The 22,412-nt window shown below is 40.9% G+C and overlaps 1 protein-coding gene across 5 annotated transcripts in view; it reads left to right on the top strand.

The window, feature by feature from the left end:
* Window positions 1–22,412, top strand: part of VPS13D (vacuolar protein sorting 13 homolog D) — a 219,300-nt gene that overhangs the window by 119,504 nt on the left and 77,384 nt on the right. For all 5 annotated transcript variants that reach the window (XR_014794224.1, XM_084875266.1, XM_084875265.1 and 2 more), the window contains 8 exons: window positions 281–444; window positions 1,345–1,453; window positions 3,949–4,128; window positions 4,681–4,797; window positions 5,447–5,596; window positions 8,705–8,854; window positions 11,063–11,159; window positions 13,122–13,270. Coding sequence is in view for 4 of the 5 variants with exons in the window: in XM_084875266.1 (XP_084731392.1) it covers window positions 281–444; window positions 1,345–1,453; window positions 3,949–4,128; window positions 4,681–4,797; window positions 5,447–5,596; window positions 8,705–8,854; window positions 11,063–11,159; window positions 13,122–13,270 (1,116 nt within the window). In the remaining variant the exon portion in view is untranslated. The remainder of the gene's footprint in view (window positions 1–280; window positions 445–1,344; window positions 1,454–3,948; window positions 4,129–4,680; window positions 4,798–5,446; window positions 5,597–8,704; window positions 8,855–11,062; window positions 11,160–13,121; window positions 13,271–22,412) is intronic.

Below are 22,412 nucleotides of genomic sequence, written 5' to 3'. Positions count from 1 at the left end.
AAATCAGCAGTATTGCCAGTCGAGGTGATTAGATTGAACTTCACCTGACTAGTTTGCTCAGATAATATTTTTTTAATTTACATTATTTGTAATTTTTGGTTGTTTGGCTCAAGAGTGTAGCCAGACTCATCCTAAGTGCAACTAGAAATTAAAACTATGAAAGTTGAATTTAAGCCTTTATGTGAGGTGGAAATGTCTTTCAGTGTAGTTCCTACTTGAGAACTTCTCCCTTACACAGAGCTGTGGCTGCACATGACCGCTCTTTCTGGTTTGCCCACAGGAGCCAGGGAAGCGTTCTCAGCTGTGGAGGATGACCGGGACTGGCATGCTGGCCCATGAGGGCTCGTCGGTGCCTCACAACCCCAATAAGCCGTCCGCAGCCCGCTCCACGGAGGGCTCTGCCATCTTAGATATTGCTGGGCTGGCTGCCGTAACTGACAACAGGTAATATTGATTCAAGTTCATTGCTTTCAACATTGTTCAGAGGAGTGCTATATCAAAAAGCGAGTCTGTAAATGAAGGACACTGGCTTTGTTGTTTTTCTCAGTGACAGACGTATGTTCCCAAATGTGAGCATTGGGCCTTTATTTTTTTAAGCTATGGAGATATTTAAAATTCAAACAATAAGGACATATTATAAAAAGTGAATGTTTCTTTCACCCAAACTTCCATTCACCATTACCCCCTAGAAGTGAACAATTTCTTTTTAAAAATCTTTTTAAAAATTATGCTAAATCTCTTGAAAGCAGAAATAAATTATTTAGAGAACAATCAAGGAGTTGTGGCTAACTCCTTGGGTTCAAATCAGCTCTTTAGCTTTGACTAAATGCCTTTATTTGCTGTTCCTCAGTGTGTCTGTGAAGTCAGTGTATTTATTTTCAGGTAATACCTTATTTACTTCCAGAACAACTTTAGATGACTTATAAGTTAAAACCCACTATAAATAAATGTGTTAGGAAATAAAACAGAACAAAGACTACTGAAACTATTTTAAAATGAGTTTGACAACCCTTCTCATACTGCATTGATAGCTAGTCCTTGTGAGAATGCAAGAACCTATATTGTTGTATATGTAAATGATAAATATTTTATATAAATATATACATATACAATGAGTCCTTAAAGTACTACTGTTACTCCACGTCCCTTTTTGTTGCTTTCCATTTTGTTTTATTCCCCTTTACACATTAAGAGATACCAGCTGCCATAGGGTCCAAGCTAACTGCCCATTAGGTTTTAAGGAAGAGGGTGTTAGAAGGATGAAGAATAAAACCGTGGTGCTAGTATTCCCTTGAGCCTGAACTGTGCGACTCAGAGGACTCACTGCATTTCCCTTCATCCCAGGTATGAGCCGCTGATGCTCAGGAAGCCCGATCGCAGGAGAAGCACCACCCAGACCTGGAGTTTCCGCGAAGGAAAGCTGACCTGCGGGCTGCACGGGCTGGTCGTCCAGGTCTGTAGGTTTTGGCATCCTGGGTGGCAAGGAGCAGTGGTTCAGGCTTCTTTGAAACAAGGTCTCAATGAGGAGATACATGCTCAATGGAGAGAACTAATTACAGAGCCAATATGGATCATCTCATTTAAAAAAATATATATTTTATTGATATTTTACAGAGAGGAAGAGAGAGGGATAGAGAGTTAGAAACATTGATGAGAGAGAATCATTGATCAGCTGCCTCTTGCACACCCCCCACTGGGGATGTGCCCACAACCAAGGTACATGCCTCTGACCGGAATTGAACCCGGGACCTTTCAGTCTGCAGGCCGATGCTCTATCCACTGAGCCAAACCGGTTTTGGCGTGTATCATCTCATTTTATCAGGAAAGTCAGGAAACGTTTGTTGTGCACCTTTGTGCATTTATATGGGCAATGTTCTTGAAGGTGACATATAAGAAATATATTAGGAATGGTTGCCTCCAGGATGATGGGGTTTCTTTTTTATTGGCTTATTTAGATTTTTTTCTTTGACATCAGTTACTTATTATACATAATTTTAAGAAGAAGGAAAGAAAAATGCCTATTGAAAAAGCCCACCACTAAGTGAGATGGGTTGGTTTGAGGCCTGTGAAGCTAATATAATAGTTGCAAGAGTCCTTGGTAAAGTGTTCGCAGAGATGGTGAGTAGCCATCATGGGCTCTTGATTCTGTTTATTTCTGCATTCTTAGGGGTGCCCAAATAGCATTTAATTGTTGCTGTGGTCAATTTCCCCTGTCCCCTAGTCAGCCAGTGTGCCCATGATGAACTCACAAGTGCTTTATAAACAAATGCATTTGGAAAATGACCAGGAGTTTGGATTTCCTTCCCTTGGGCTTCAGGCTTCAATGAGACCATGGATCTGGGGGTTTGGGCATTAGCAGAACATGTGTGACTGTGCATGCAGATCTGCCTCTGCCTGGGGTTTTACCCAAGAGGCAAACGAAAACATCAGGCCCTGGCTGAGAACTGTAAGGTTTGCTGGTGGAAACCAGGCTGTCCTTCAGAATGGAAGGTTCTCTGGGGTAGTGAGCGAAACTGCAAGCGCCTCTGAGCGCTATTTGGTGAGATTTATTTTCTTTATCTCTATTACCCTTAGCTTTTTTTCATCAAAGACAAGCTGCTTACTTATAGGAAGCACACATCTGGAATGGATTTGTGATTTTCAATTAGCAATACAATTCAGACTTCTAGAGGCAAAAGGGGGCTTGTTATAATTGTTGGGTTCTGAGTCTGATCCTGAATTTACTTCTGGCTTGCTTCTAAAGCCGATGAAATTCTGATTTTCTTAGAGCATTTCCCTCCAAAAAATCCCTTTTGGTGTGTGTTGTTTCTTTTTAAGAAATATCTTTTTATTGATTTCAGAAAGGAAGGGAGAGGGAGCGAGAGATAGAAACATCAATGATGAGAGAGAATCATTAATCCTGCAAACCTGAGCATGTGCCCTGACCAGGAATTGTACCATGACCTCCTGGTTCATAGGTCAACGCTCAACTATTGAGCCACGCTGGCCGGATGTTGTTGTTTCTTGAATCTATGGTATCATTTCTCCTGTTGTGAATGACCCTGTAATAACAGTGTTCAGCTGAGCAGAATGTGTTTTGAGTAGGGAATTAGCTTGTTTCAATCATATTATTCAGAATAAAGTTTATTATAGGCATTTTAATGTTTTATGACACTGCCTTTATAAAGTTGTGTATGACTTTCTTTCTAAATTTACAACAGTCATGAAAGCTTTCTCCATGCTAAAATCTGTCTTATAAACCCAGTTCAAAGTATCCTTTTCACTGCTCAGTATTTAAATATTAACAAAGGGGATATAGAGACTAGCCATTGTCTTCTCTAGCCCTGTATTTGCTCTGCCATAGGCATCATCCTGTAGACTTCCGTTTTACTTGGAGCATATAGCAGGAGGTACAGTCCTTTTCTGCAAAGGCCTGAGTATCCGAGGATCAGATGATATTCCCAGCCTCCTGTTTCAGAAGAGGCCCATCTTTTGACTCTTTGGATTGATTGTTCAATCATAGGCCTGTTTGGGGAGGTTTTCAACTCAAGAATGTGCTTCTTGTTGGAAAGCTGAATGATAGTGATAATTGCTTTATTTTCAGATTGTTTCAGGTTTTTAAACAACCCTAATGAGGCTATTCAGAGAAACAAGGCCTTTAGTATTTTTTTAAAAAGCTGTTTTTAATGATTAGCAGTTATTACTAAACCAAAATACTCTATTCAGGGAAGTCCCTTACTCAGAATTCCCTAAATTCATAGAGAATGACTTTTCATCTTGCCTAAATAATTCTACTGTTTTACATCATCTATAATGTTGAAAAAAATAGATAATGTTTTACTGTACATTAACCATGACCCTTCAAAAGAAGATTTAAATTTGATAACTTGTTTCAAATGACTTGTTAAATTGTCAAAGTCAATGCCTTTACTTTCGTCTTTTCTTACACATCTTTACTGTGTCTTTTAGGCCAAAGGAGGGCTTTCTGGTTTGTTTGATGGAGCTGAGGTCGTTCTTGGTCCTGACACTTCCATGGAGATTTTGGGGCCAGTTCCACCTGAACAACAGTTTATTAACCAAAAACTGAGGCCTGGTTCTGGAATGCTATCTATCAGAGTCATCCCAGATGGACCGACTAGAGCACTACAGGTGATAATTTATCTTAAAAACTGACATGAAAGAATCCTAGTAACCATCCCCTCAGTGGTTAGCCATTCAACAAATATTTATAAAGATACAGTGTCTTCATTTATAAGGTGAGGATAAGACCAACCTCACCAAGTTGTTAGAAGAATTAAAGTATAAGTAAGTATAAGAGGATATAAAAAATAAAGTACTAGTATAAGAACTGAAGATAATGCATCATAATCCATAGTACCTTTTTAAAAAACATCCTCATTTTAGACAAAGCTGAATTGAAGTTTGTGTACTTTGACTTGAGCTGTAATTCTAGATCTCCTACACATGCCAGCCCCACTAGAAGAGGGTTTCAGGTCTACATGTAGCATGGCCTTTGCCATGTAGACTGGGAACAAGTTTGTTTCACTGTTACATAAATCTTACCTTAGCAGTGCTTTAGAAACCATTAACTTCCATAGGATTATTGACCATACAGTGAGTTTTGACTGATACAATCTATATGGAATGGGTTTTGCTGTATGAATATAAGCCCTCTTAGTACACTGTTTTATTTGACCTCAGATAACGGATTTCTCTCAACGGAAAAGTGACCGTTCATCATATGAAGTGGATGAACTTCCTATTACTGAACAAGAGCTACAGAAATTAAAGAATCCAGGCACAGAGCAGGAATTAGAAGTAAGTGTTAAGTATTGCAAATTCATTTCTTTATCCTAAATTTGGTTAGAATTTTGCTCTGGGTGTTCTCAATTTAGGCCTCCTCTTTTCTTTCTGCCTCTGTGAACCCTACATATAGGTGTAGCTTCAGTGTTTAATGTTATCACAACATGAATGTGTGAGTATGTGACAAATGTTGCTAAATTAAGATGATAGTAAACAAAGCTAAACTACTTGATTTAGATAGGAATGAAGGTGCTTTTATTTTCCCCCAGTTGATTCTGATATCTCTCTTCCCCTCTCTCTGTAAAATTTGAAAAGGAGCATGAGATGAACATGAAAAAGCACACTTTTTTCAGTGATCTTTAAAAATCAAATATCTATGTGTAATTGGATGTTATGCTAGTTCAGTGAATAACTTATAAAGAGCTTGCATCTCAAATAGGGAGAAATATTGTAAATAACGATTCCCTTATAATAAATGCAGAATGTCATCAATATTCTGATAGAGATATTATCATATCAGACTAGAGTTCTGGGTGGGTAGGGAGGTGATGGAACTTAGAGTCACCGAGGTGAATAATATGACTTAGTAAGTGGTTTTTATCTGCTCAGGGTGAAATCCCTCCGTGTTAAGCTGTCAGTATGCCATATTTTGGTTTCCTTTCAGGTGCTTGTGAAGTTAGAAGGTGGAATCGGCCTGTCCTTAATTAATAAAATGCCCGAAGAGCTGGTCTTTGCAAGTCTTACAGGAATCAATGTGCACTATACACAGTTGGCAACCAGCCATATGCTTGAGCTCAGCATACAGGATGTGCAGGTAAGGGGCAGGGCAGTTTAGAAATTGTTAATCTCCTTGTGTTCTTGCTGAATACCCAACCAGATCCAGTGTTTGGCGTTCTAAAAACTTTAGTGCTTTGGCAAATTACCTTTTTGTGGCCTTCAAAAAGTCATTCTATGAAAGCAATTGTTTCTACCTACATTTGTGTCAATGTTGGTATATAGCAGAATTCTGAATATAGCAGCTAGTCTAACAGTAACTGAGATAACTTAGTCAATGTGGCATAGAGGAACCCAGGGTTCCCCATCTTGCCAATATTAGAAACAACAGGAAATCACCTAACCATCACTCAGAGGAACTGAAGTTCATCATAGGAAGAAAAGACAAGGAACTGGGCTGTGCTTCTAGCCAGCATGTAGTGACAGGAGCCAGATTTACTCTCCTACATGAATCGACCCCCAAATCCAGATAAAAACGAAGACAACAGGTCCAAGATACTGGACATCAGGCAGCAGTGTGAGAGGTGGGAAACCAAAGAGGTGAGCCCTGGAGTTGCTCAGCTTACTGAGAAAGTTTCTTGGCCATGGCACTGGGAGGGGAGGGGGAACTAGAGTGGATGAGTTGAACAAACAGAGCTGGAGTCCTAGCACTGAGGCAGCTAGAGTTCAGAGAATAGCACACCTGGGAGGAACGTGCTTCACAGAAAGAAAACATGGGAGCTCTACAGAGGGGCCCTCTGAGTATTCAGCAGAGGTCAGATCAGTGATGTGTGTGAGGAAACTGCCATCCGAACCGTCCGAAAGGATCTCAGAGCTAGCGCCTGCTGCTCGCCAGCGTTGGAGATGGCGCTTCTTCCTCCCAGCCAGACTGGGTGTTGGGAGGAGTCCTCCAGCAAGTCTTGCCTCCATGCTGAGCTATGATTAGCCCTAGGCTGAGCACTGCTCCAGACCTACCTAACAAATCATAAAAGGAAGGTCTGAAAGGATAGATTTGTTTCCAAGTAACTTAACTGCATCCCGAACAAAGCTCAAGATGTAATGGAAAACAAAAATATTCAGCAGCCAAAGTAAAATTCACAATATCTGGCATCCTATCAAAAAGTACCAGGTGTGCAAAGGGGCAGGAAAACACAATATAAAATCAGAATAATCAGTCAAAAGGGACCCAGAGCTAACACAGATGTTCGAATTTTCAGAGGACATTAAAACTATATTATGATAACTGTATTCTACATGTTGAAAAAGTTAAGTAGAAACATGGAAGATATAAAAAACTCAAATTAAACTTCTACAGATTAAAATGAAATGAAAAATACACTGGATTTGATTAATAGCAGATGACACATTGTAGAACAAAAGATTAGTGAACTTGAAGATGTAGCAACAGAAACTGTGAATTTAAATAGAAAATGAATATCAAAAACTTTAAAGCAACTATCAGAAAACTTACACTTAATAATCTAATAAAGGAGATACAATAGAATCATAAAAAGTACTTGATTAATCCAAGAAAAGGCACACGAAAGAGGAAAACTCAGAAAAGAGCAGATGGGACAAATAGGAAGATGGTTGACTCATCAAACCTAGCTGTATTCAATGTACATGCTCTAAACACCTCCAATTAAAAGAGTTCATCAGATTAGATTAAAAAGCACGACCCAATTATATACTTCCTACAAAAAACACACATTAAAATTAAAGACACAAATGGGTTCAAAACAAAAGAATGGAAAAATATATACTAGGCTAACACTTGTCCTAAGAAAGTGGGATTGGCTATTATCAGACATAATAACTTACAGAGCAAAGAACATTACCAGGCGTTAGAAAGGTAATTTCCTAATGATAAAAGAGACAGTTAATCAAGAGGGCATAACATTCCTGAATATGTAGACAGAGCTTTAAAATATACGAAGCAAAAAAACTGAAAGAAGAATATAGACATACACAATTATAGTAGAAGATTTCATTGCCACTCTGAATATTTGGTAGAACAACTAAGCAGAAAATCATGAAAGATATATTAGATTTGAACAGCACTACCAACCCACTGAGCCTAATTGATATTTATAGAACACTCCACCCAGCAACAGCAGGACACATGTTCTTCTCAAGCACACACGAACATTTCCAAGATGAACCACATTCTGGACCATAAAACGGTTCTCAAAAAATTCAGAAGTATTCAATCACACGCAGTATGCTCTTTGATCACAATGGAATCAAAGTAGATATAATGGAAAAAGAGTTAGGAAAATCCCCCAAATATTTGGAAACTAAATAGTAGACTTCCAAATAACCCATAGATCAAAGAGCAAATCAAAGTAGAAATTAGAAAATATTTTGAACTGAATGAGAACGAAAACACAACATATCAGAATTTGTGGAATGCTGCTAAAGCTGCTAAACATCACCAACAACAAACCCAAAACAAGCAGAAGAAGGGAAATAATAAAGATCTCAGCAGAAATTAATGAAGTAGGAACCAGCAACTACAGTAGAAAAAAATCAAATAAAAACTGGTTCTTTGAGATCAATGCGGCCAGGACTAAAAAGAGAAGGCACAATTACCAATATCAGGAAAGGGAGAGGTGCCAGACAAGTACACAAATGGATGACTCTCTGGGAATGGAGCTTTGGCGGGAGCTGCAAGCCCAGCACGGCCCTCCTCGGGCTGCCAGGCCCCTGTGTTTTCACTGTGGCTGCAGGGCTGTTGGTTTCTGAGGCCACTGTGGACCTGGAGAGGACGCGGGGAGTGACAAGTGAAAATGCCACAGAGCTTCTGTTCTTCTCCGGTTTTAGCTAATTTTCTCGAATAAATGATCCCTGGATAGTTGCAAACCTTTAACTTTCAGAGTTCTGAAAAACTAGATTTTGACAATTTTTGCCAGCTCTGTTGTGACGCCATCAAGACAATTCTCTTTCTGACATCATTCCTGGCATCCTCCTCTCCAGCCTTCACCGAGATTGAAATGCTGCTATTGTGGGTCTTCAGTGAGACTGTATTTTTACAGCTGCTGTTTAGACAGAGTCAAATGGCAAGGGTACTTCCTGAGTGGCCTGCATATTGTGAGACCCCAGTCAAAGGTAAAAATGAGAACTGAACCACTTGGCTGTTTTTGTTTGATTTTGCCTTTTCATGTCCTAGGTGGACAATCAGCTCATTGGTACCACTCAGCCCTTCATGCTCTACGTGACGCCCGTGAGCAATGAGAATGAGGTCATTGAGACAGGCCCTGCTGTGCAGGTGAATGCGGTGAAGTTCCCCAGTAAGAGTGCGCTGACCAACATCTACAAGGTAGGCTGGTGGGGTTGAGCTGTGCCAGGTTTGTTCTCTCACAGCCAAGTGTCTGAGCATCGGAGCAGGGTGAGGATGGAAATACCGTGTTTCCGGAGAGAGTGCGATTGACTTCCTACGCGCAACGGGAAAGAAATGAGTGCGCTAAAAAAAATAAATAGAAATACCGTGTTTCCCTGAAAATAAGACATACTCCGAAAATAAAACCTAGCGCATGGAAAGATAAGACACCCCCTGAAAATAAGACCTAACGCAACTTTGGGAGAAAAAATTAATATAAGACACTGTCTTATTTTTGGGGAAACAGGCACAGTGGGGCAAAGGCACAGTGGCTCATTAAATTGTGGAAAGGAATTGATAGGAACTCCTCTTAGCACTGTGTTCTTAATTGTGTGTGTGATGACCTTGTCCGTGGTAGCTCTGGCTCCATTGGGGGCCAGTGTGTGAAGTCTTGGTGGGAAAGCAGAATGTCTCCTAGTCTGATCAGGACCCAGGCATGATCCAGATGTGTTATTAAAATAGAGTAATCCAGAATACTATTGGAAAAGGGGCAGGAGGGGTCTGACCTTGTGACTGACATCCTTCTATGGAAGCCACCACACCGTTTGCTGAAAGTGGACCATTCGGAGATAAACTTTCTTTCCTGGAGAATCTTCATGTATAAGCAGGCTATATGGCAGCAAGTCCTGGGAGAGTAGGAGCTGACAAGGAGGTTGCTTACTATAGTTCTGGTCCTTGGTCACTGGTGTGATGAGGCCAAGCCTCACATCCATAAGCCCACACTTGCTGCTCCTTAAACTAGCTGCCAGCCATGTGAGCTCAGCACTGTGAGGTTCACCCTCCACAGTGCATCTGAAAGTGTCATGCTGACTAACGAGGCCCAGGTGCCCTCAGGAAAAAACAATCGGGTGATGAATTATCTAAAAGGTGGAATTTGGGGCTAATTGTAACAATGTAGAGAGAGATGAACCAGAATACTTTGGTAATCTATATATATAAAAGGCTAATATGCTAAGTGTCTGTCCATCCAGGTAATGACATCATGTGGCAACTCCCAGCTTCCTCTCCCTAGTGACTAGTCTCCTTGCAGTTTCTTCAGCTCAGGAACACTATTTGCTTTATAGCCAGGTGCAAACATTTCACACTGTAACCAAATGTCTGTGAAGCATTTTCCCATGCCTCATCTCATTTGATCCTCACAGAAGTCCTGGAGTAGGTAGATAGGAGACTCTGTGGAATCCTGTTTTCTTTTCATTAGCCAGAAAACAGAGATTTAGACAGCTTAGAAACTTGACCCAACTGAAAAGAAGTAAGAAATGGTGGACCTTGAAAATGACTTCAGGTTTTCTCACTGTGCAGAATATAGTCAAACACTGCTGCAGTTAAACATTTTACCCTTTGTTCTCCCTGTGTGATCTACAATAATAATCTGCTTCATGTTGATATTTACTGTTGTTTCGTTGACAATTACCTGAAAGAGAAATTGGGATGCTGCACTGGGTTGGAAAAAGTTTAGCTAAATCAGAAAGCAGGTCAAATTAAGCAAGGTTATCCTATATAATAAAAGCTTAATATGCTAAGTGTCCAGTCTGTTCAACCAATCAAAGCGTAATATGCTAATGATTTGCTAAGGCCACTTAACCGCTCTCTATAACATGCACTGACTACCAGGGAGCAGTCAACTGGTCGACCAGTTGCTATGATGTGCACTGACCACCAGGGAGCAGAAGCTTCAACCAGTAGGTTAGCTTGCTGCTGGGATCCTTCAGATTGGGACTGAGAAAGGAGCCTAAGCCATCAGTCACACATCCCCTGAGGGCTCCTGGACTGCAAGAGGGTGGGGACTGGACTGAGGCCCTCCCACCCCCAGTGCACGAATTTTGAGCACCGGGCCTCCAGTCTATATATATAAAGCTCTTACTGGCTCCACTTGCATGCATGTGTTTCCATATGTCATTGTTGATCATAAATTTGGTTGACACTTCTATTATAGAGAAAGGGCAAATAGCGATATTAAAATATTTCTTCTAATTAATTTACTTTCAATGTGCATTAACTTCCTTTCAATGTGCAACAGGCCACTAGTATGACTATAAAATTACGTGAGTAAAGAATCCATAGCCTGTCATTGGGGCCTTACAATGGCACAGAAACACTGAATGGGAGTTTTTTCTGGGCTTCACGTTGTGAGAATTTTTTTTCCCCTAGCACCTGATGGTCACGGCTCAGAGGTTCACGGTGCAAATTGAAGAGAAGCTGCTCCTCAAGCTGCTGAGCTTCTTTGGCTACGATCAAGCAGAATCAGGTAATGTTGGACGTTCTAGGTTTGTATCTGGGAATTGGCCCAAGCGTGGCATTTTTTAGCCTGCTTGTGGAAATAAGGATTTTGGGTATAAGCTCTTTCCACATCGCAGCCTGAACTAGGAAGGTTTGTGTTTCAGTTTTCAAAGTATTGCTTGTTGACAGATTGAAGTACGTCTGGGCGTGAAGGAGGCTGCTTAGAGGTGTCCTGGAATGCCCGGCGCTAAGCCTTTGGGATGCTGTATACTCTTCCTCCTTGTGTTGCGTTTTTCGAATCCTCTACTCTAGGCTGACAGAAATGATGTTAGTTATTTAGCAAACCACTTTGTTTCCTAACCTTTGTTTATGAAGCAGACTGAGGGCCAAGAATCAGAAATCCCTTTGGCAGTTCCTTTGGTTTAGTTGAAGAAAAAAAATTGGCTAGTCTCAACTCCTTCACTTTTTACATTCACCCTTTATGCCTTACATAGGTTTTTAATTACTTATTCTTCTTTGGAGAGGGAAGTAAGATAAGCTGCTGAGAAAGCTACGTTTTTCAGCTACAGAAATAATTGAGCTGCTGCCTTTTTGTTTTAGATTCCTCATCGTGGCCTTTGCAAGACTACATACAGCCTAGAGAGAATCAGTGATGCTTAGTCTTCTGAAGACTACAGTAATAGTTGAGCCTGGAGAAATGATAAAACAGGAACATTTATGTTTATTGCCCATGTCTGCTAAAGAAAAAAAGGATCCCTGGACATGTGTGCATATGCATATACATCCACACCATGCAAACAAAATATTTTTGCTTTCTTATTCCAGACTTGGAATTTAAGCTTTTTGTGTACTTGGGATTAAGAGCAAGATGCTGTCTGTTTAGTGCTGTGTTTTCACTTTGGGTTGGAATGCCAGTGTTTATTTGTGCTTAGACAGTCACTTAAGAGCCTGCCTGGCAGGTATCTGTTTTCTTTTGGTAACTTCCTGAGAAGTTTTACTTTAAATTCGATTGGACGTGCTTTTCCTGTAAGTTACTCTAAATAATTCCCCCTCCCCCACTCTGCCAAGCATCGTCTTGTGGATTTAGACTCTAATGGCCTGGCCTGCCTTTCACTGGAGTGTCTTCTCTGCTTCCTGTTTCTGTGTCCTGATTACAGATAAGCTGGGCTCTGTTGCAATATCTTTTTTTTACCTTTTTTTCTATAAATAGAACTATAATAGCTTACAGCATTAATGTATTTGGTAAGTAGATATGTATAATATCTTTGTTTTTATTTCTAAGGCACATGAAGCCAAGTGAAAATAAGCTGCCCAAATGGGTTATGGGCACAACATCGAGTCAAAGGGCACATTGCTGTGGTTTAGCCCTTAACCTTTCTACTTCATAAGAAAATGAGTAAAAAATAGGCCTCCACTCTGCTACTCAAACAGGTGCTCATGTTTGGAGAGAGAATGCTGCTGGTTGTGACATCAGTTCTCCATGGCCTGCAGCCTTTTTCTTTCTAAGGCATTATGTTTGGTTCCAATTCGTTATTTATGGGTCATTGTTTATTTTGATTCGGTTAAAATACACTCCAAGTACTTACTTGGATGTCATCTTCTGAAATAAATTCAGAAAATCTGGGTCATTTATTATAATAATAATGATGACAACAGCAACGTGGTTTTTAGAAAACTCATTATCAACAAACACACCCGTGAGCTCTCACCTCCCCACCTGGATTGTCTCTCCAAAGGTGCCCTGCGGGGGTACAGAGTCACAGACAGAGATGGAGCTATTGTGCTTTTTGGTCAGCAGCATGAAACAGACCTGCTTCCACAAGGACATGCATCAGGATACTGTGCATAATTCTAACCATTAAAAACTAAGCTTAGAGGGAATTGGTGTTTACATTTTCCTGTGAGTTTTTCAATATGTGAATCAAGTGTTTGAGTCATGAGGCTTCAGGAGATTCATTTAAATAAAAAAAAACAATTCTCTTTGTACCAGAGGTTGAAAAATATGACGAAAACCTCCACGAAAAGACAGACGAGCCAGGTGGAACACCGATTCGCTACTACTTTGAAAACCTCAAGATCAGCATTCCCCAGATCAGGCTGAGCGTGTTCACCTCCAACAAGTTACCGCTGGACCTTAAGGTGAGCTGAGATCTGGATACGTTTTAAACACTGACTTTTCCTCAGAAAAGAGTGAGTGTGTTTACTCTTTGCTTTTTCTGTCCAGCATCATTTTTCACAGACATTTTTACAGGTTTCCTTCTTTAGGGGGTTTACTGACGTGTGTGTGTGTGTGTGTGTGTGTGTGTGTGTGTGTGTACATGAAGTCCCCATTTTTTAAAACTGTTTAAGTATGACTTTGCTGAAGATTAGGGAGTAACAAAAGAGAAGATGGAGAAATACATTAGAACTCACCTGCTCTCTGCTTAGCTCTTGGCTCATCTCAATGAGGTAAAAGCCTCATTGCCTAGGGCTGCTCCCAGACTCAAGAGGAAAACTACCACCGAGACAATATCTTCCTTTTGGGCCCAAGACCTGCTTGCCCTCCTGGTTCTCTCCTCCTTCTTTTGTCTTCCTCCTCTTGAATGGGTGACATTAGAAATGCCGGCCACTTCAAGGAAAACGTGGCCACTACCCTTTACCCACAGAGACGTGGCCTTGCCTACCCCCAGACCAGATGCAACATGATCATCTTGATATGCACCTAGCGATACAGTCTGAGTAGCTTCTTCATTTTCTGCAATAAAATCTTCATTAGTCTGGTCAACAGCAGATCATGTTGGCTGCTTCATGAAGGCAGCAGAGTGGGGCTGAGCTGCTGGGCCTGCTGGTCAGGATCAGGGGCCGGGGCTTGCTCCTGCAGCGTGGACTGGCAAGGGTGCCCTTCCTGACGCACTGCCCACGGTCCCGTCTGCTTATTTGCTTTAATTTCATGTTTCCCAGGAGACTGCGGATACTTACAATTAGCATGGGAGTGGGGGAAAACCATGGGAAAACCACTATCTTGCTAATATCCACAAGTATCCACTTGACTTCTGTGACCCTTCGGAATGGGTTTGTTTGATAAAGTGTATATTCCCCCGAGCACTTGGCACTCGCCCAGCGGACCAGTGTTAAGCATTTCCTGAGAGTTAAGGACTTCTTGTTTTTAAAATCGTCTTACTAAGAAACACAGACACCTAAATATTCCTTTTAAATTGCTCCCAGCAGAAAACTTTCCCCCAGACTGACAAATGCAGCATGATTTTCTCCAGGGGGAGTGGCTCCTGACAGCGTTCCGCTCCAGGTTCCCGGTCCTTGTTCCCGGTCTTGCCACTGCTGTGTGCTCTGCATACAATAGGCTGGGAAGCATTCAGGCCAGAGTTTCACTTGGCACTCTGCTTAGGGAACATTTTAAGGCATTTTTCAAACAATTGTTAAAGAAATTCAGTGGATCAGCCACATCATGAGGTGTGGGCGGTGGCCACTCTGAGTGGGGTGCTGGGAATTGGGACTTCAGAGTTAAATTCTCAGCTTGTAGAAGTCACCGTGTTAGCGTGTCTTGGTTTCTCCTGGTGGAGCCTGGGACTCATAAAATAATGTCATGTATTCAAAGAGTTTCCTAACAGAGTAATAGCCCTTTATTAGCCGCTCTTCGGAAGAGCAGCGTGCTCTTTGTGATGCTATGCAATGGCTGAACGAATGTGCTTAGGAAATGGAGCCCTGTCCCAGAGCAGGAGTCGCAGGAGTCTGACTAAAAGGTAACCGTGTCTTTGTTGTTGAAGGAATAATTATCTCGATTCCCTTGACTCCAGGCCAGAAGTGAGGCTGTCAGAAACCTCAGAGCGCAGTCTCTTCAGGTTTGCACCAAGGGAACGTTATTGCAGATAGTCTGTTCAGAGGGACTCGGAGCACTTTCACATCTGCTATCTCCATTGGATTCCTTCCTCTGTGATGGGAGAAGGGGGAGGTAATAAGTTCCATTTCACAAATGCGGAGAGGAAAGCACAGCATCTCCACCCCCAGTCTCCCCATTATTCTCCCAAGTCTGCAAGTTAGCGTAGCCGGCTCATATGGAGAATGCCAGGTAGCTTATATGTTCTCTCTCTCTCTCTCTCTCTCTCTCTCTCTCTCTCTCTCTCTCTCTCTCTCTCTCTCTCTCTCTTTTTTTTAAAGATCAAAAGGAGCCAGGAGCCTTTAAAAGGTTTCACAAGGTGGCCTACAGCAGTTCTTTTCCCATTTAGAGCATGGGGGTATTACAAAAGAAGGGCTTTAATTGAGCAATCTAGTTTGGAAGAAAACCCACATTTTAATGGTCAGAGAGCAAGAGGGTGGGGGTGAGGGGGGATTTCAAACAAAGACACTATTTAAAAAGCCTAAAACTGTCTTCTCAAAGGCTTGAAATAATTTGTTGGGAAACTTCAGACCCTTTACTTTTTTCCTCCCTTTCCTAAATAAAAACCAGATTTGTTAAAGGAAAAAAGATCCAGTATTGTTAATTGTATTTCAGAAAGTGCCAGAGAGGGAAAGATCCCTGTAGTTTTAAACACCGTCCCAAGAGGGAAATGGGCAGATACCCTGCTTCACATAAACAGTCTCTATGCACCATAAATAAACCTTTAAAGAATGAATTCCAGACAGTTTTGTTTAGTGCAGGATAAACTGAGAGAGGAAAGGACCAGGGGCTGGCTTGCGATCTGAGACCTTATGGCGTATGGACAGGTATTTCTCCTTTCAGCTCTATGACGTTTCTGGAAGACTTCAGCCGTTTGGGTCTGGCGGAGGTCTGAGTAGACACTTTCCTGTTTTTATTAGGAACTTATGAGCACAGATTGTTTTCCCCAGAATCCATTTTATAACAGGAAACTGCTACTTGAGTAAATGAGCATCAACTTTGTATACTACTGTATGTGATTAGTCCTCTGGTTACTCTAAGAAAAAGCCCAGTTTGGCTCTTTCCCTCTCATCCCTTCTACTTCCAACCAGAACAGCCTGAAGGTGGCAGGATTACTCACACCAATGGCTGTATGGCAGCTTTTTCCAATATGGGAGGCCCCAGAGCAGTCAATGACAAGGGCAGGTCATTTTATTGAAGGGCCAGAATAATAGTAGTATTTCCTTGGTTCAGACAAAGCACAACAGCCATTCAGAAAGGGGGTAGTGTCTCCGGGTGGGTGAGGGTTTTGACAACTTAGTACAGGTTCCAGAGTCTTTGCTACTCGGTGTGGTTCCTCCTTTTCAAATGTTTGGTTGCAATGAGGAAGTTGGGGTAAAAGCTTTTTGCCTTAAGCCTTTGTTTTGATCTCATTTCCTCTTCTCCGAGAAGAAAGCCGTGCTCTGAGCTGTGTTGACAAAACAAACTCTGAGCTGCTGTCAGTACCTGGCTTCACTGTGTTGCTCAAAGCAAAAACAGTTAAGCCTTCAGGACCTCAGTTTCCCTGTCAAGGAAATGAGGAAGATAATGCCTGCTTATTACTTCATCACCACTCACCCATGGATGGTTGAGACATGCAGGAATGCGCAGCGGAAAGTTTTCTAGGAGAGATAATATAATCCTCCATTCTGGTCTCCTGTGTGAAAATTAGCATGTTCAAGCCTGAGACCTACTGATAACCATCTCCATCAGTTTGATCATCCTCTTAGCATTTCTTTAGTTTTACTTAAAACAAAAAGGAGAGTCTTAGCGTGAATTAATTTGAGGATGCTCTTAATCTCTAAAATGTTTTGTTCTCCAATTTTTAGTAAAAGCCCCAAATACAGTAGCTTTTCCCCTTCTTTGTTGGGTCCTCGGCGACTTTGATATTGCTGCCTCTTGACATCAGTCCTCTCTGCTCTCTTCTTACTCTCCTATTTGTTGCTTCTCTGTCTTTTTCACAATTTTATTTTATTCTACTCTTCCTTCTCCTAATTTACATGTTAAAGGCCCCCCCTTTTTTTTTCCTCTGAACTGACCTGTTTGGTTATATCACTATTCATTTTTTAAAATCATATAATTGGTCTTTTATCTGACTTAGAAACTCTTTATGTAAGTTCTGTATTTAATATAAGTTGCAAATATTTTTTTCCTTTGGCTTTTCATTTGTTTTATTTTTTTTTACTTTGCTCTCGGTGTTTGTAAATCATATAAAAGCTTTCTGTTTTTATGTTGTCAAATTTATCAGTCTTTTGCCTCTTTGAAATTGAATTTTGAGTCACAAAGAAGTTTCCCCACTCTGGTTTTAGACATTGTCATCTTCAATTTTGTGGTGTCATTTCAATTATGAACATACTCCTGTTAAAAGAAAATACATGCTAAAAGATTAAAAAATAAATGAGAAAATAAAATAGAAAGTCCATTAAATTTCACATGAGATTTTACTTCAAAAAGACATGTTAACTCAGTGGGAGACATACAAGTGTCTTAATAAGTGCTATTAGACTATCTAGATAGCCATATAGAAAAACATAAAATTAGATTTATTATTCACATTCTACAAAAGGATAACTTCTAAGTGGCTCAGAGGTGTACTATTATTAGCGTGAGCAAGTGTTTTCACATTCAAAAAACAGAATTTGGGATGCTCTCTAAAATCCTTGAAATATCAATCATGTTGAACAAAAATATAAATTGGAAAATAGACTACATCTGAAAATTATTAACTGGTTTATAGCAGACCCAAACCAGCTGAGAACTACAAGAAAAGCTAGATATTTTTTAAAAACATACAAAAAAGCAAAGTCTGTTTGAAGGTATTGGAAAGCTACCAAGTTTGCCAGGACTCGAGGGTCCAAGATTTATGAGAGGAGGGAAACTCGATAAGGTGAGCACAACGTTTACTCTGCGTTTATTCTTAAGACATTCTAATTTGTAAGTGGTGTGGGGAGAAAGGTAGGGAAGTTAGGCGGAAAGCAGCTGCCAACAGGCAGAGAATCCGAGTAAAGCTTTTGGCAGTTTCCTGAGGCTGGCAGAGCAAAAGTTGGACTTCATTGCTACTAAGAGAGCTGGTAATTGAGGGGCTAATATGTTATAGAGAAGGAAGAGGCACAAAAGAGACCCCAATAACCTGAGCTGCTTTACTTCTTGAGGCAGATGCCAATTTCAAAGTAACCTAGTCGGACAGAAGCCAAGCAAAAAGTGACAGCCAAGAGACTGAAGAGCTAAGTAGACCTTTTAGCAGTTGTACTAGAGAGAGTAAAAATGGAGGAATAGAATTGGTTTTCAGTTTAGATCACTGAAGAACTATACCAGGCCTTTAGGAAGACTGAAATCTAGCTTCGATAAAGCACAAGTCCTGATTTAAGGAGGCACAAAGCCCCTTTAACTGCCTGCCAGAAGCTAAAGACTCATCCTAATTCTCTATAACTTTCCATACAAAATGTTACAGTCAATCACAAATGAACAGGCCTACCAAGAGAAGAAACAGACACTAGAAATAGAGCCACGAAAACCAATTGCATCCTACATGTCAGCACCAATTACTGAGAAAAGGGAAATTCGAAGAATGTATTTATCATAGTGTTAAGAAAATATCAAATACAGAATCATTATCTATTACTGTGTAATAAATCACCCAAAACTTAGTGGCTTAAGACAACCATTTTTTGTTGTTGTTCATAATTGTGTGGGTCAGCAATTAGGACTGTGCTTAGCTGAGTGGTGCTTCTGTTGCTCTCACCTGTGGTTTTTCATGTGGCTGAAGTCATCTGGTGGTCAACTGGGACTGAATGATATAAGATGACTTAGTCACATATCAGGTGGTTGGTTTTGGCTGTCAACAGAACCACCTTCCACATGGTCACTCATCCTCAAGGAAGCCAGCCTCAGCTTCTTCACATGGTGGCAGCATCAAAAAGCATAGAGAAGAAACTCCACTATCTCTTGAGGCCTAGGCTCAGATGTCACACGGTGTTACTTCTTTTGCATCTTATTGGTTGACGTAAAGTACAAGGTCATTGTAGATTCAAGTGGAAGGGAAATAAATTCCACTAATCGCAGCAAATGCAAAGAATTTATGGTCATTTTTAAGAAATATGTATTTTTATTGATTTCAGAGAGGAAGAGCGGGAGATAGAAACATCAATGATGAGAGAGAATCATTGATCGGCTGCCTCCTGCATGCCCCATACTGAGGATCAAGCACTCAACCTGGACATGTGCCCTTGACCGGAATTGAACCCGGGACCCTTCAGTCTGCAGGCTGATGTTCTGTCCACTGAGCCAAACTGGCTAGGTATATAGTCATTTTTAATCTACCACAGGTATCTAGGAATAAATCCAACAAAGAATATACCCAGAAAACAAACATTATTGAAAGAAATTTTAAATAGTTAAAAGGGATATTAGAAGATTCAGTATTGTAAAATTGTCATTACTCCTAAAAATGATCTTTGGATTTTAGTCAATCTTGTTGAAAATTCCAGCAATTTTTATGTGGCAGATTAACAGGCTGATTCTGAAATTTATTTGTAAATAAAAAGTACAGAGTAACCAAGGTAACACCGAAGAAAAAGAATAAAGTTGGAAAATCTACACTATTAGATTTCAAAGATTGTTATAAAATTGCAGTAATTAGGACAGTGTGGTATTGATAGAAGGCAGGAGAAAATGAATCAGAAAAGAGAATACAGAAACAGATATGTAAGTTCAGTCACTTGACTGAGGCAGAGTTTGCACTGTACTGCAGTAGGGGGAAGAATGATCTTTTCAATAATTGTTACTTAGTCAATTAGATAATCATTTGGGGGGAAAAATGGATTTTGAGCTCTACTTCACACAATATATAAAAATCAAGTTCAGGTAGATTTTAGATTTAAATGTGAAGAGTAAAATAGTAAAAATTTTATAAGTAAACATATGGGAATACTTTTATGAATTGGTGTGGATAATAATCTGGACACAAAGATTTCATTAAAACTAAGAATGTCAGATGATTTGAATTGTTATACTGATGTTTTGTTAGTGTGACAGGGATAACATGTTAGAATTCTGATTGCAGTTTCTGTTCAATGAAGTAATCTTATTCCATTCTAATACTTTGTAATAATTTGCACCTCATTAAGAAAAAATAAGAATGTGTGACCATCACAAAACTATCAAGAGTAATAAGACAAATTACAGAATGGGAGAAGATATTTATAATATATCTAATCAGCAGACTGTTTGTATACAGAATGTATAAGAAAATTCCTACAAAGCAAAGAAAAAACAGACAACTCTCTAAAAATGAGCAAAAGACTTGAATAGATATTTTTAAAAAAGGATATCCAAATAGCCAGTGTGCATATTAAAAGAAAATTAATCTTATTCCTCAAGAGGAAAATGGAAATTAAAACCACACTGAGATACCATTGTACACCCTTCAGAATATTTGTTTTTTTTAAAAAACCTTTCTATATCAAGTATTGATGAGGATGTAGAATAAGAAATTTCATAGACAAATTTCATTGTAAAGCAGTTCAAGTGCTTTGGAAATACATGGTAGTGTATACTAAGATTGAACGTGTACATTCTTTATTAGGGGGTATTTTATTTTATATTTTTTAAATTTTTATTGAATTTATTGGGGTGACATCCTAATATATAAAAACCCAGGGTCTGTAATGACCGAAGGCTCAACCTACCGGAAGTCAGTCCTGCAGTCAGTGCTGGGTTGCTATGGTGACCCAGCACTGACTGCTGAAGGGGCTGTGGATCAGGCCTGGAAAGAGGTCTGGACAGAGAAGCAGGATCTGATCCATAGCCTCCGTGGCAGCTATTGATCAGCCCTTGCCTCTCTCTTTCTCTACGGGCCTTTGGGGGTGGGGGCCTGGTGATCAGCCCCGCTTCTGTGATCAGGCCTGGAGATAGGCCTGGAGATGCTGACTGGCATAGAAACTGACCAATCAGAACCAAATCTGGGTGAAGAGCAAGGAGCCAATGGCTGCCTAGGAAGTGGAGCTTTTGACACTGACTGGCATAGAAACCGACCAATCAGAACCTAATCTGGGTGAACTGGAAAGGCAGAACCTAAGGTGGGGGCTGAGGAGGGGTTTTAAGGGCAACAGCTGTTTGGTGTAAGGTGTAAGAAAGTGGTTCAATTTTTTAATGACCGGTTTGGCAGCATAGTGCATATGGCTGGCTATCAGTCCAAATGTATTTTTGTCTACCGAGAGCATCTCTTCCTGCTGAAAAAGGCTCCCCACCCCATTTTAAGCAATCCTATCCTATATAATCTATCTATACTATAATAATAAAAGGGTAATATGCTAATTAGACCAGGTCGACCGGCCATCCTCTGGACATCCAACTTCCTTCCAGACAAAGCCATGGTGGTGGGGGCCGAGACAGAGAGGGCACTTGGGGGCAAGATCAGGCTGGCAGGGGAGGCAGTTGGGGGCGAGATCAGGCCTGCAGGGGAGGGCAATTAGGGGCGATCAGGCAGGCAAGCAGGTGAGTAGTTAGGATCCAAATTGTGAGAGAGATGTCCAACTGCCAGTTTAGGCCCAATCCCACAGGATCAGGAGCGTAGATTGGCAGTTAGACATGCCCCAAACGATCCTCGATTGGAGAGAGTGCAGGCTGGGCTGAGGGAACATCTTCCCCTCCCCACCCCCTATACACGAATTTTGTGCACCAGGCCACTAGTTGGTTAATAAAATTATATAAACTTCAAATGTACAATTCTATAATACATCATCTGTATATTATACTAGTGATCCTGCAGGGAGTGGCCTAAACCAGCAGTTGAACATCCCTCTCACAATCTGGGACTGCTGGCCCTAACCACTCACCTGCCTGCCTGCCAAATTGGCCCTAACCACTTCTTCCTGCCAGCCTGATCACCCCCAACTGCCCTCCCCTGCCACAATCTGCCTCTTCCGCTGGGACCAGCTTCCTCTGCACTGTGTGGAGCCGTGGGACACCCCCCCACCCCCCAGGCCTCACCATGCGGAGCAGCCACTGGGGCCCACCTGGGCTGTGCGTGCAGCCATCTTGTGGCGACGTGGCACGTGAGGGCCACCTATCTTTTTATTAGTATAAATTGTGTGTTCACCTCCCCAAGTCATTTTCCTTCTGTCACCATTTATCCCCCTTTATCCTCTTCTACTTCCCAACCCCTCTTTCCCCCTGGTAATCACCATACTGCTGTCTGTGTCTGATTTTTGTTGTTTGGTTGGTTGGTTTTGCTTATTTCCATCAACTTTTTCACCCAGCCCCCATACCCTTTTCTCTCTAACAGCTGTCAGTCTGTTTTCTGTATCTCTGAGTCTGTTTCTGTTTTGTGTGTTTGTTTTATACATTCTTTATGACCCAGCCATTCTGCTCCCAGGTATATATCAAGAAAAA

This window comes from Pipistrellus hanaki (genome assembly GCF_964339955.1).
Source record: "Pipistrellus hanaki genome assembly, chromosome: 2".
NCBI classification, from domain to species: Eukaryota; Metazoa; Chordata; class Mammalia; order Chiroptera; family Vespertilionidae; genus Pipistrellus; species Pipistrellus hanaki.
Note: the sequence above shows the minus strand (reverse complement) of the source record. Positions and strands in the feature narration are given on the sequence as shown.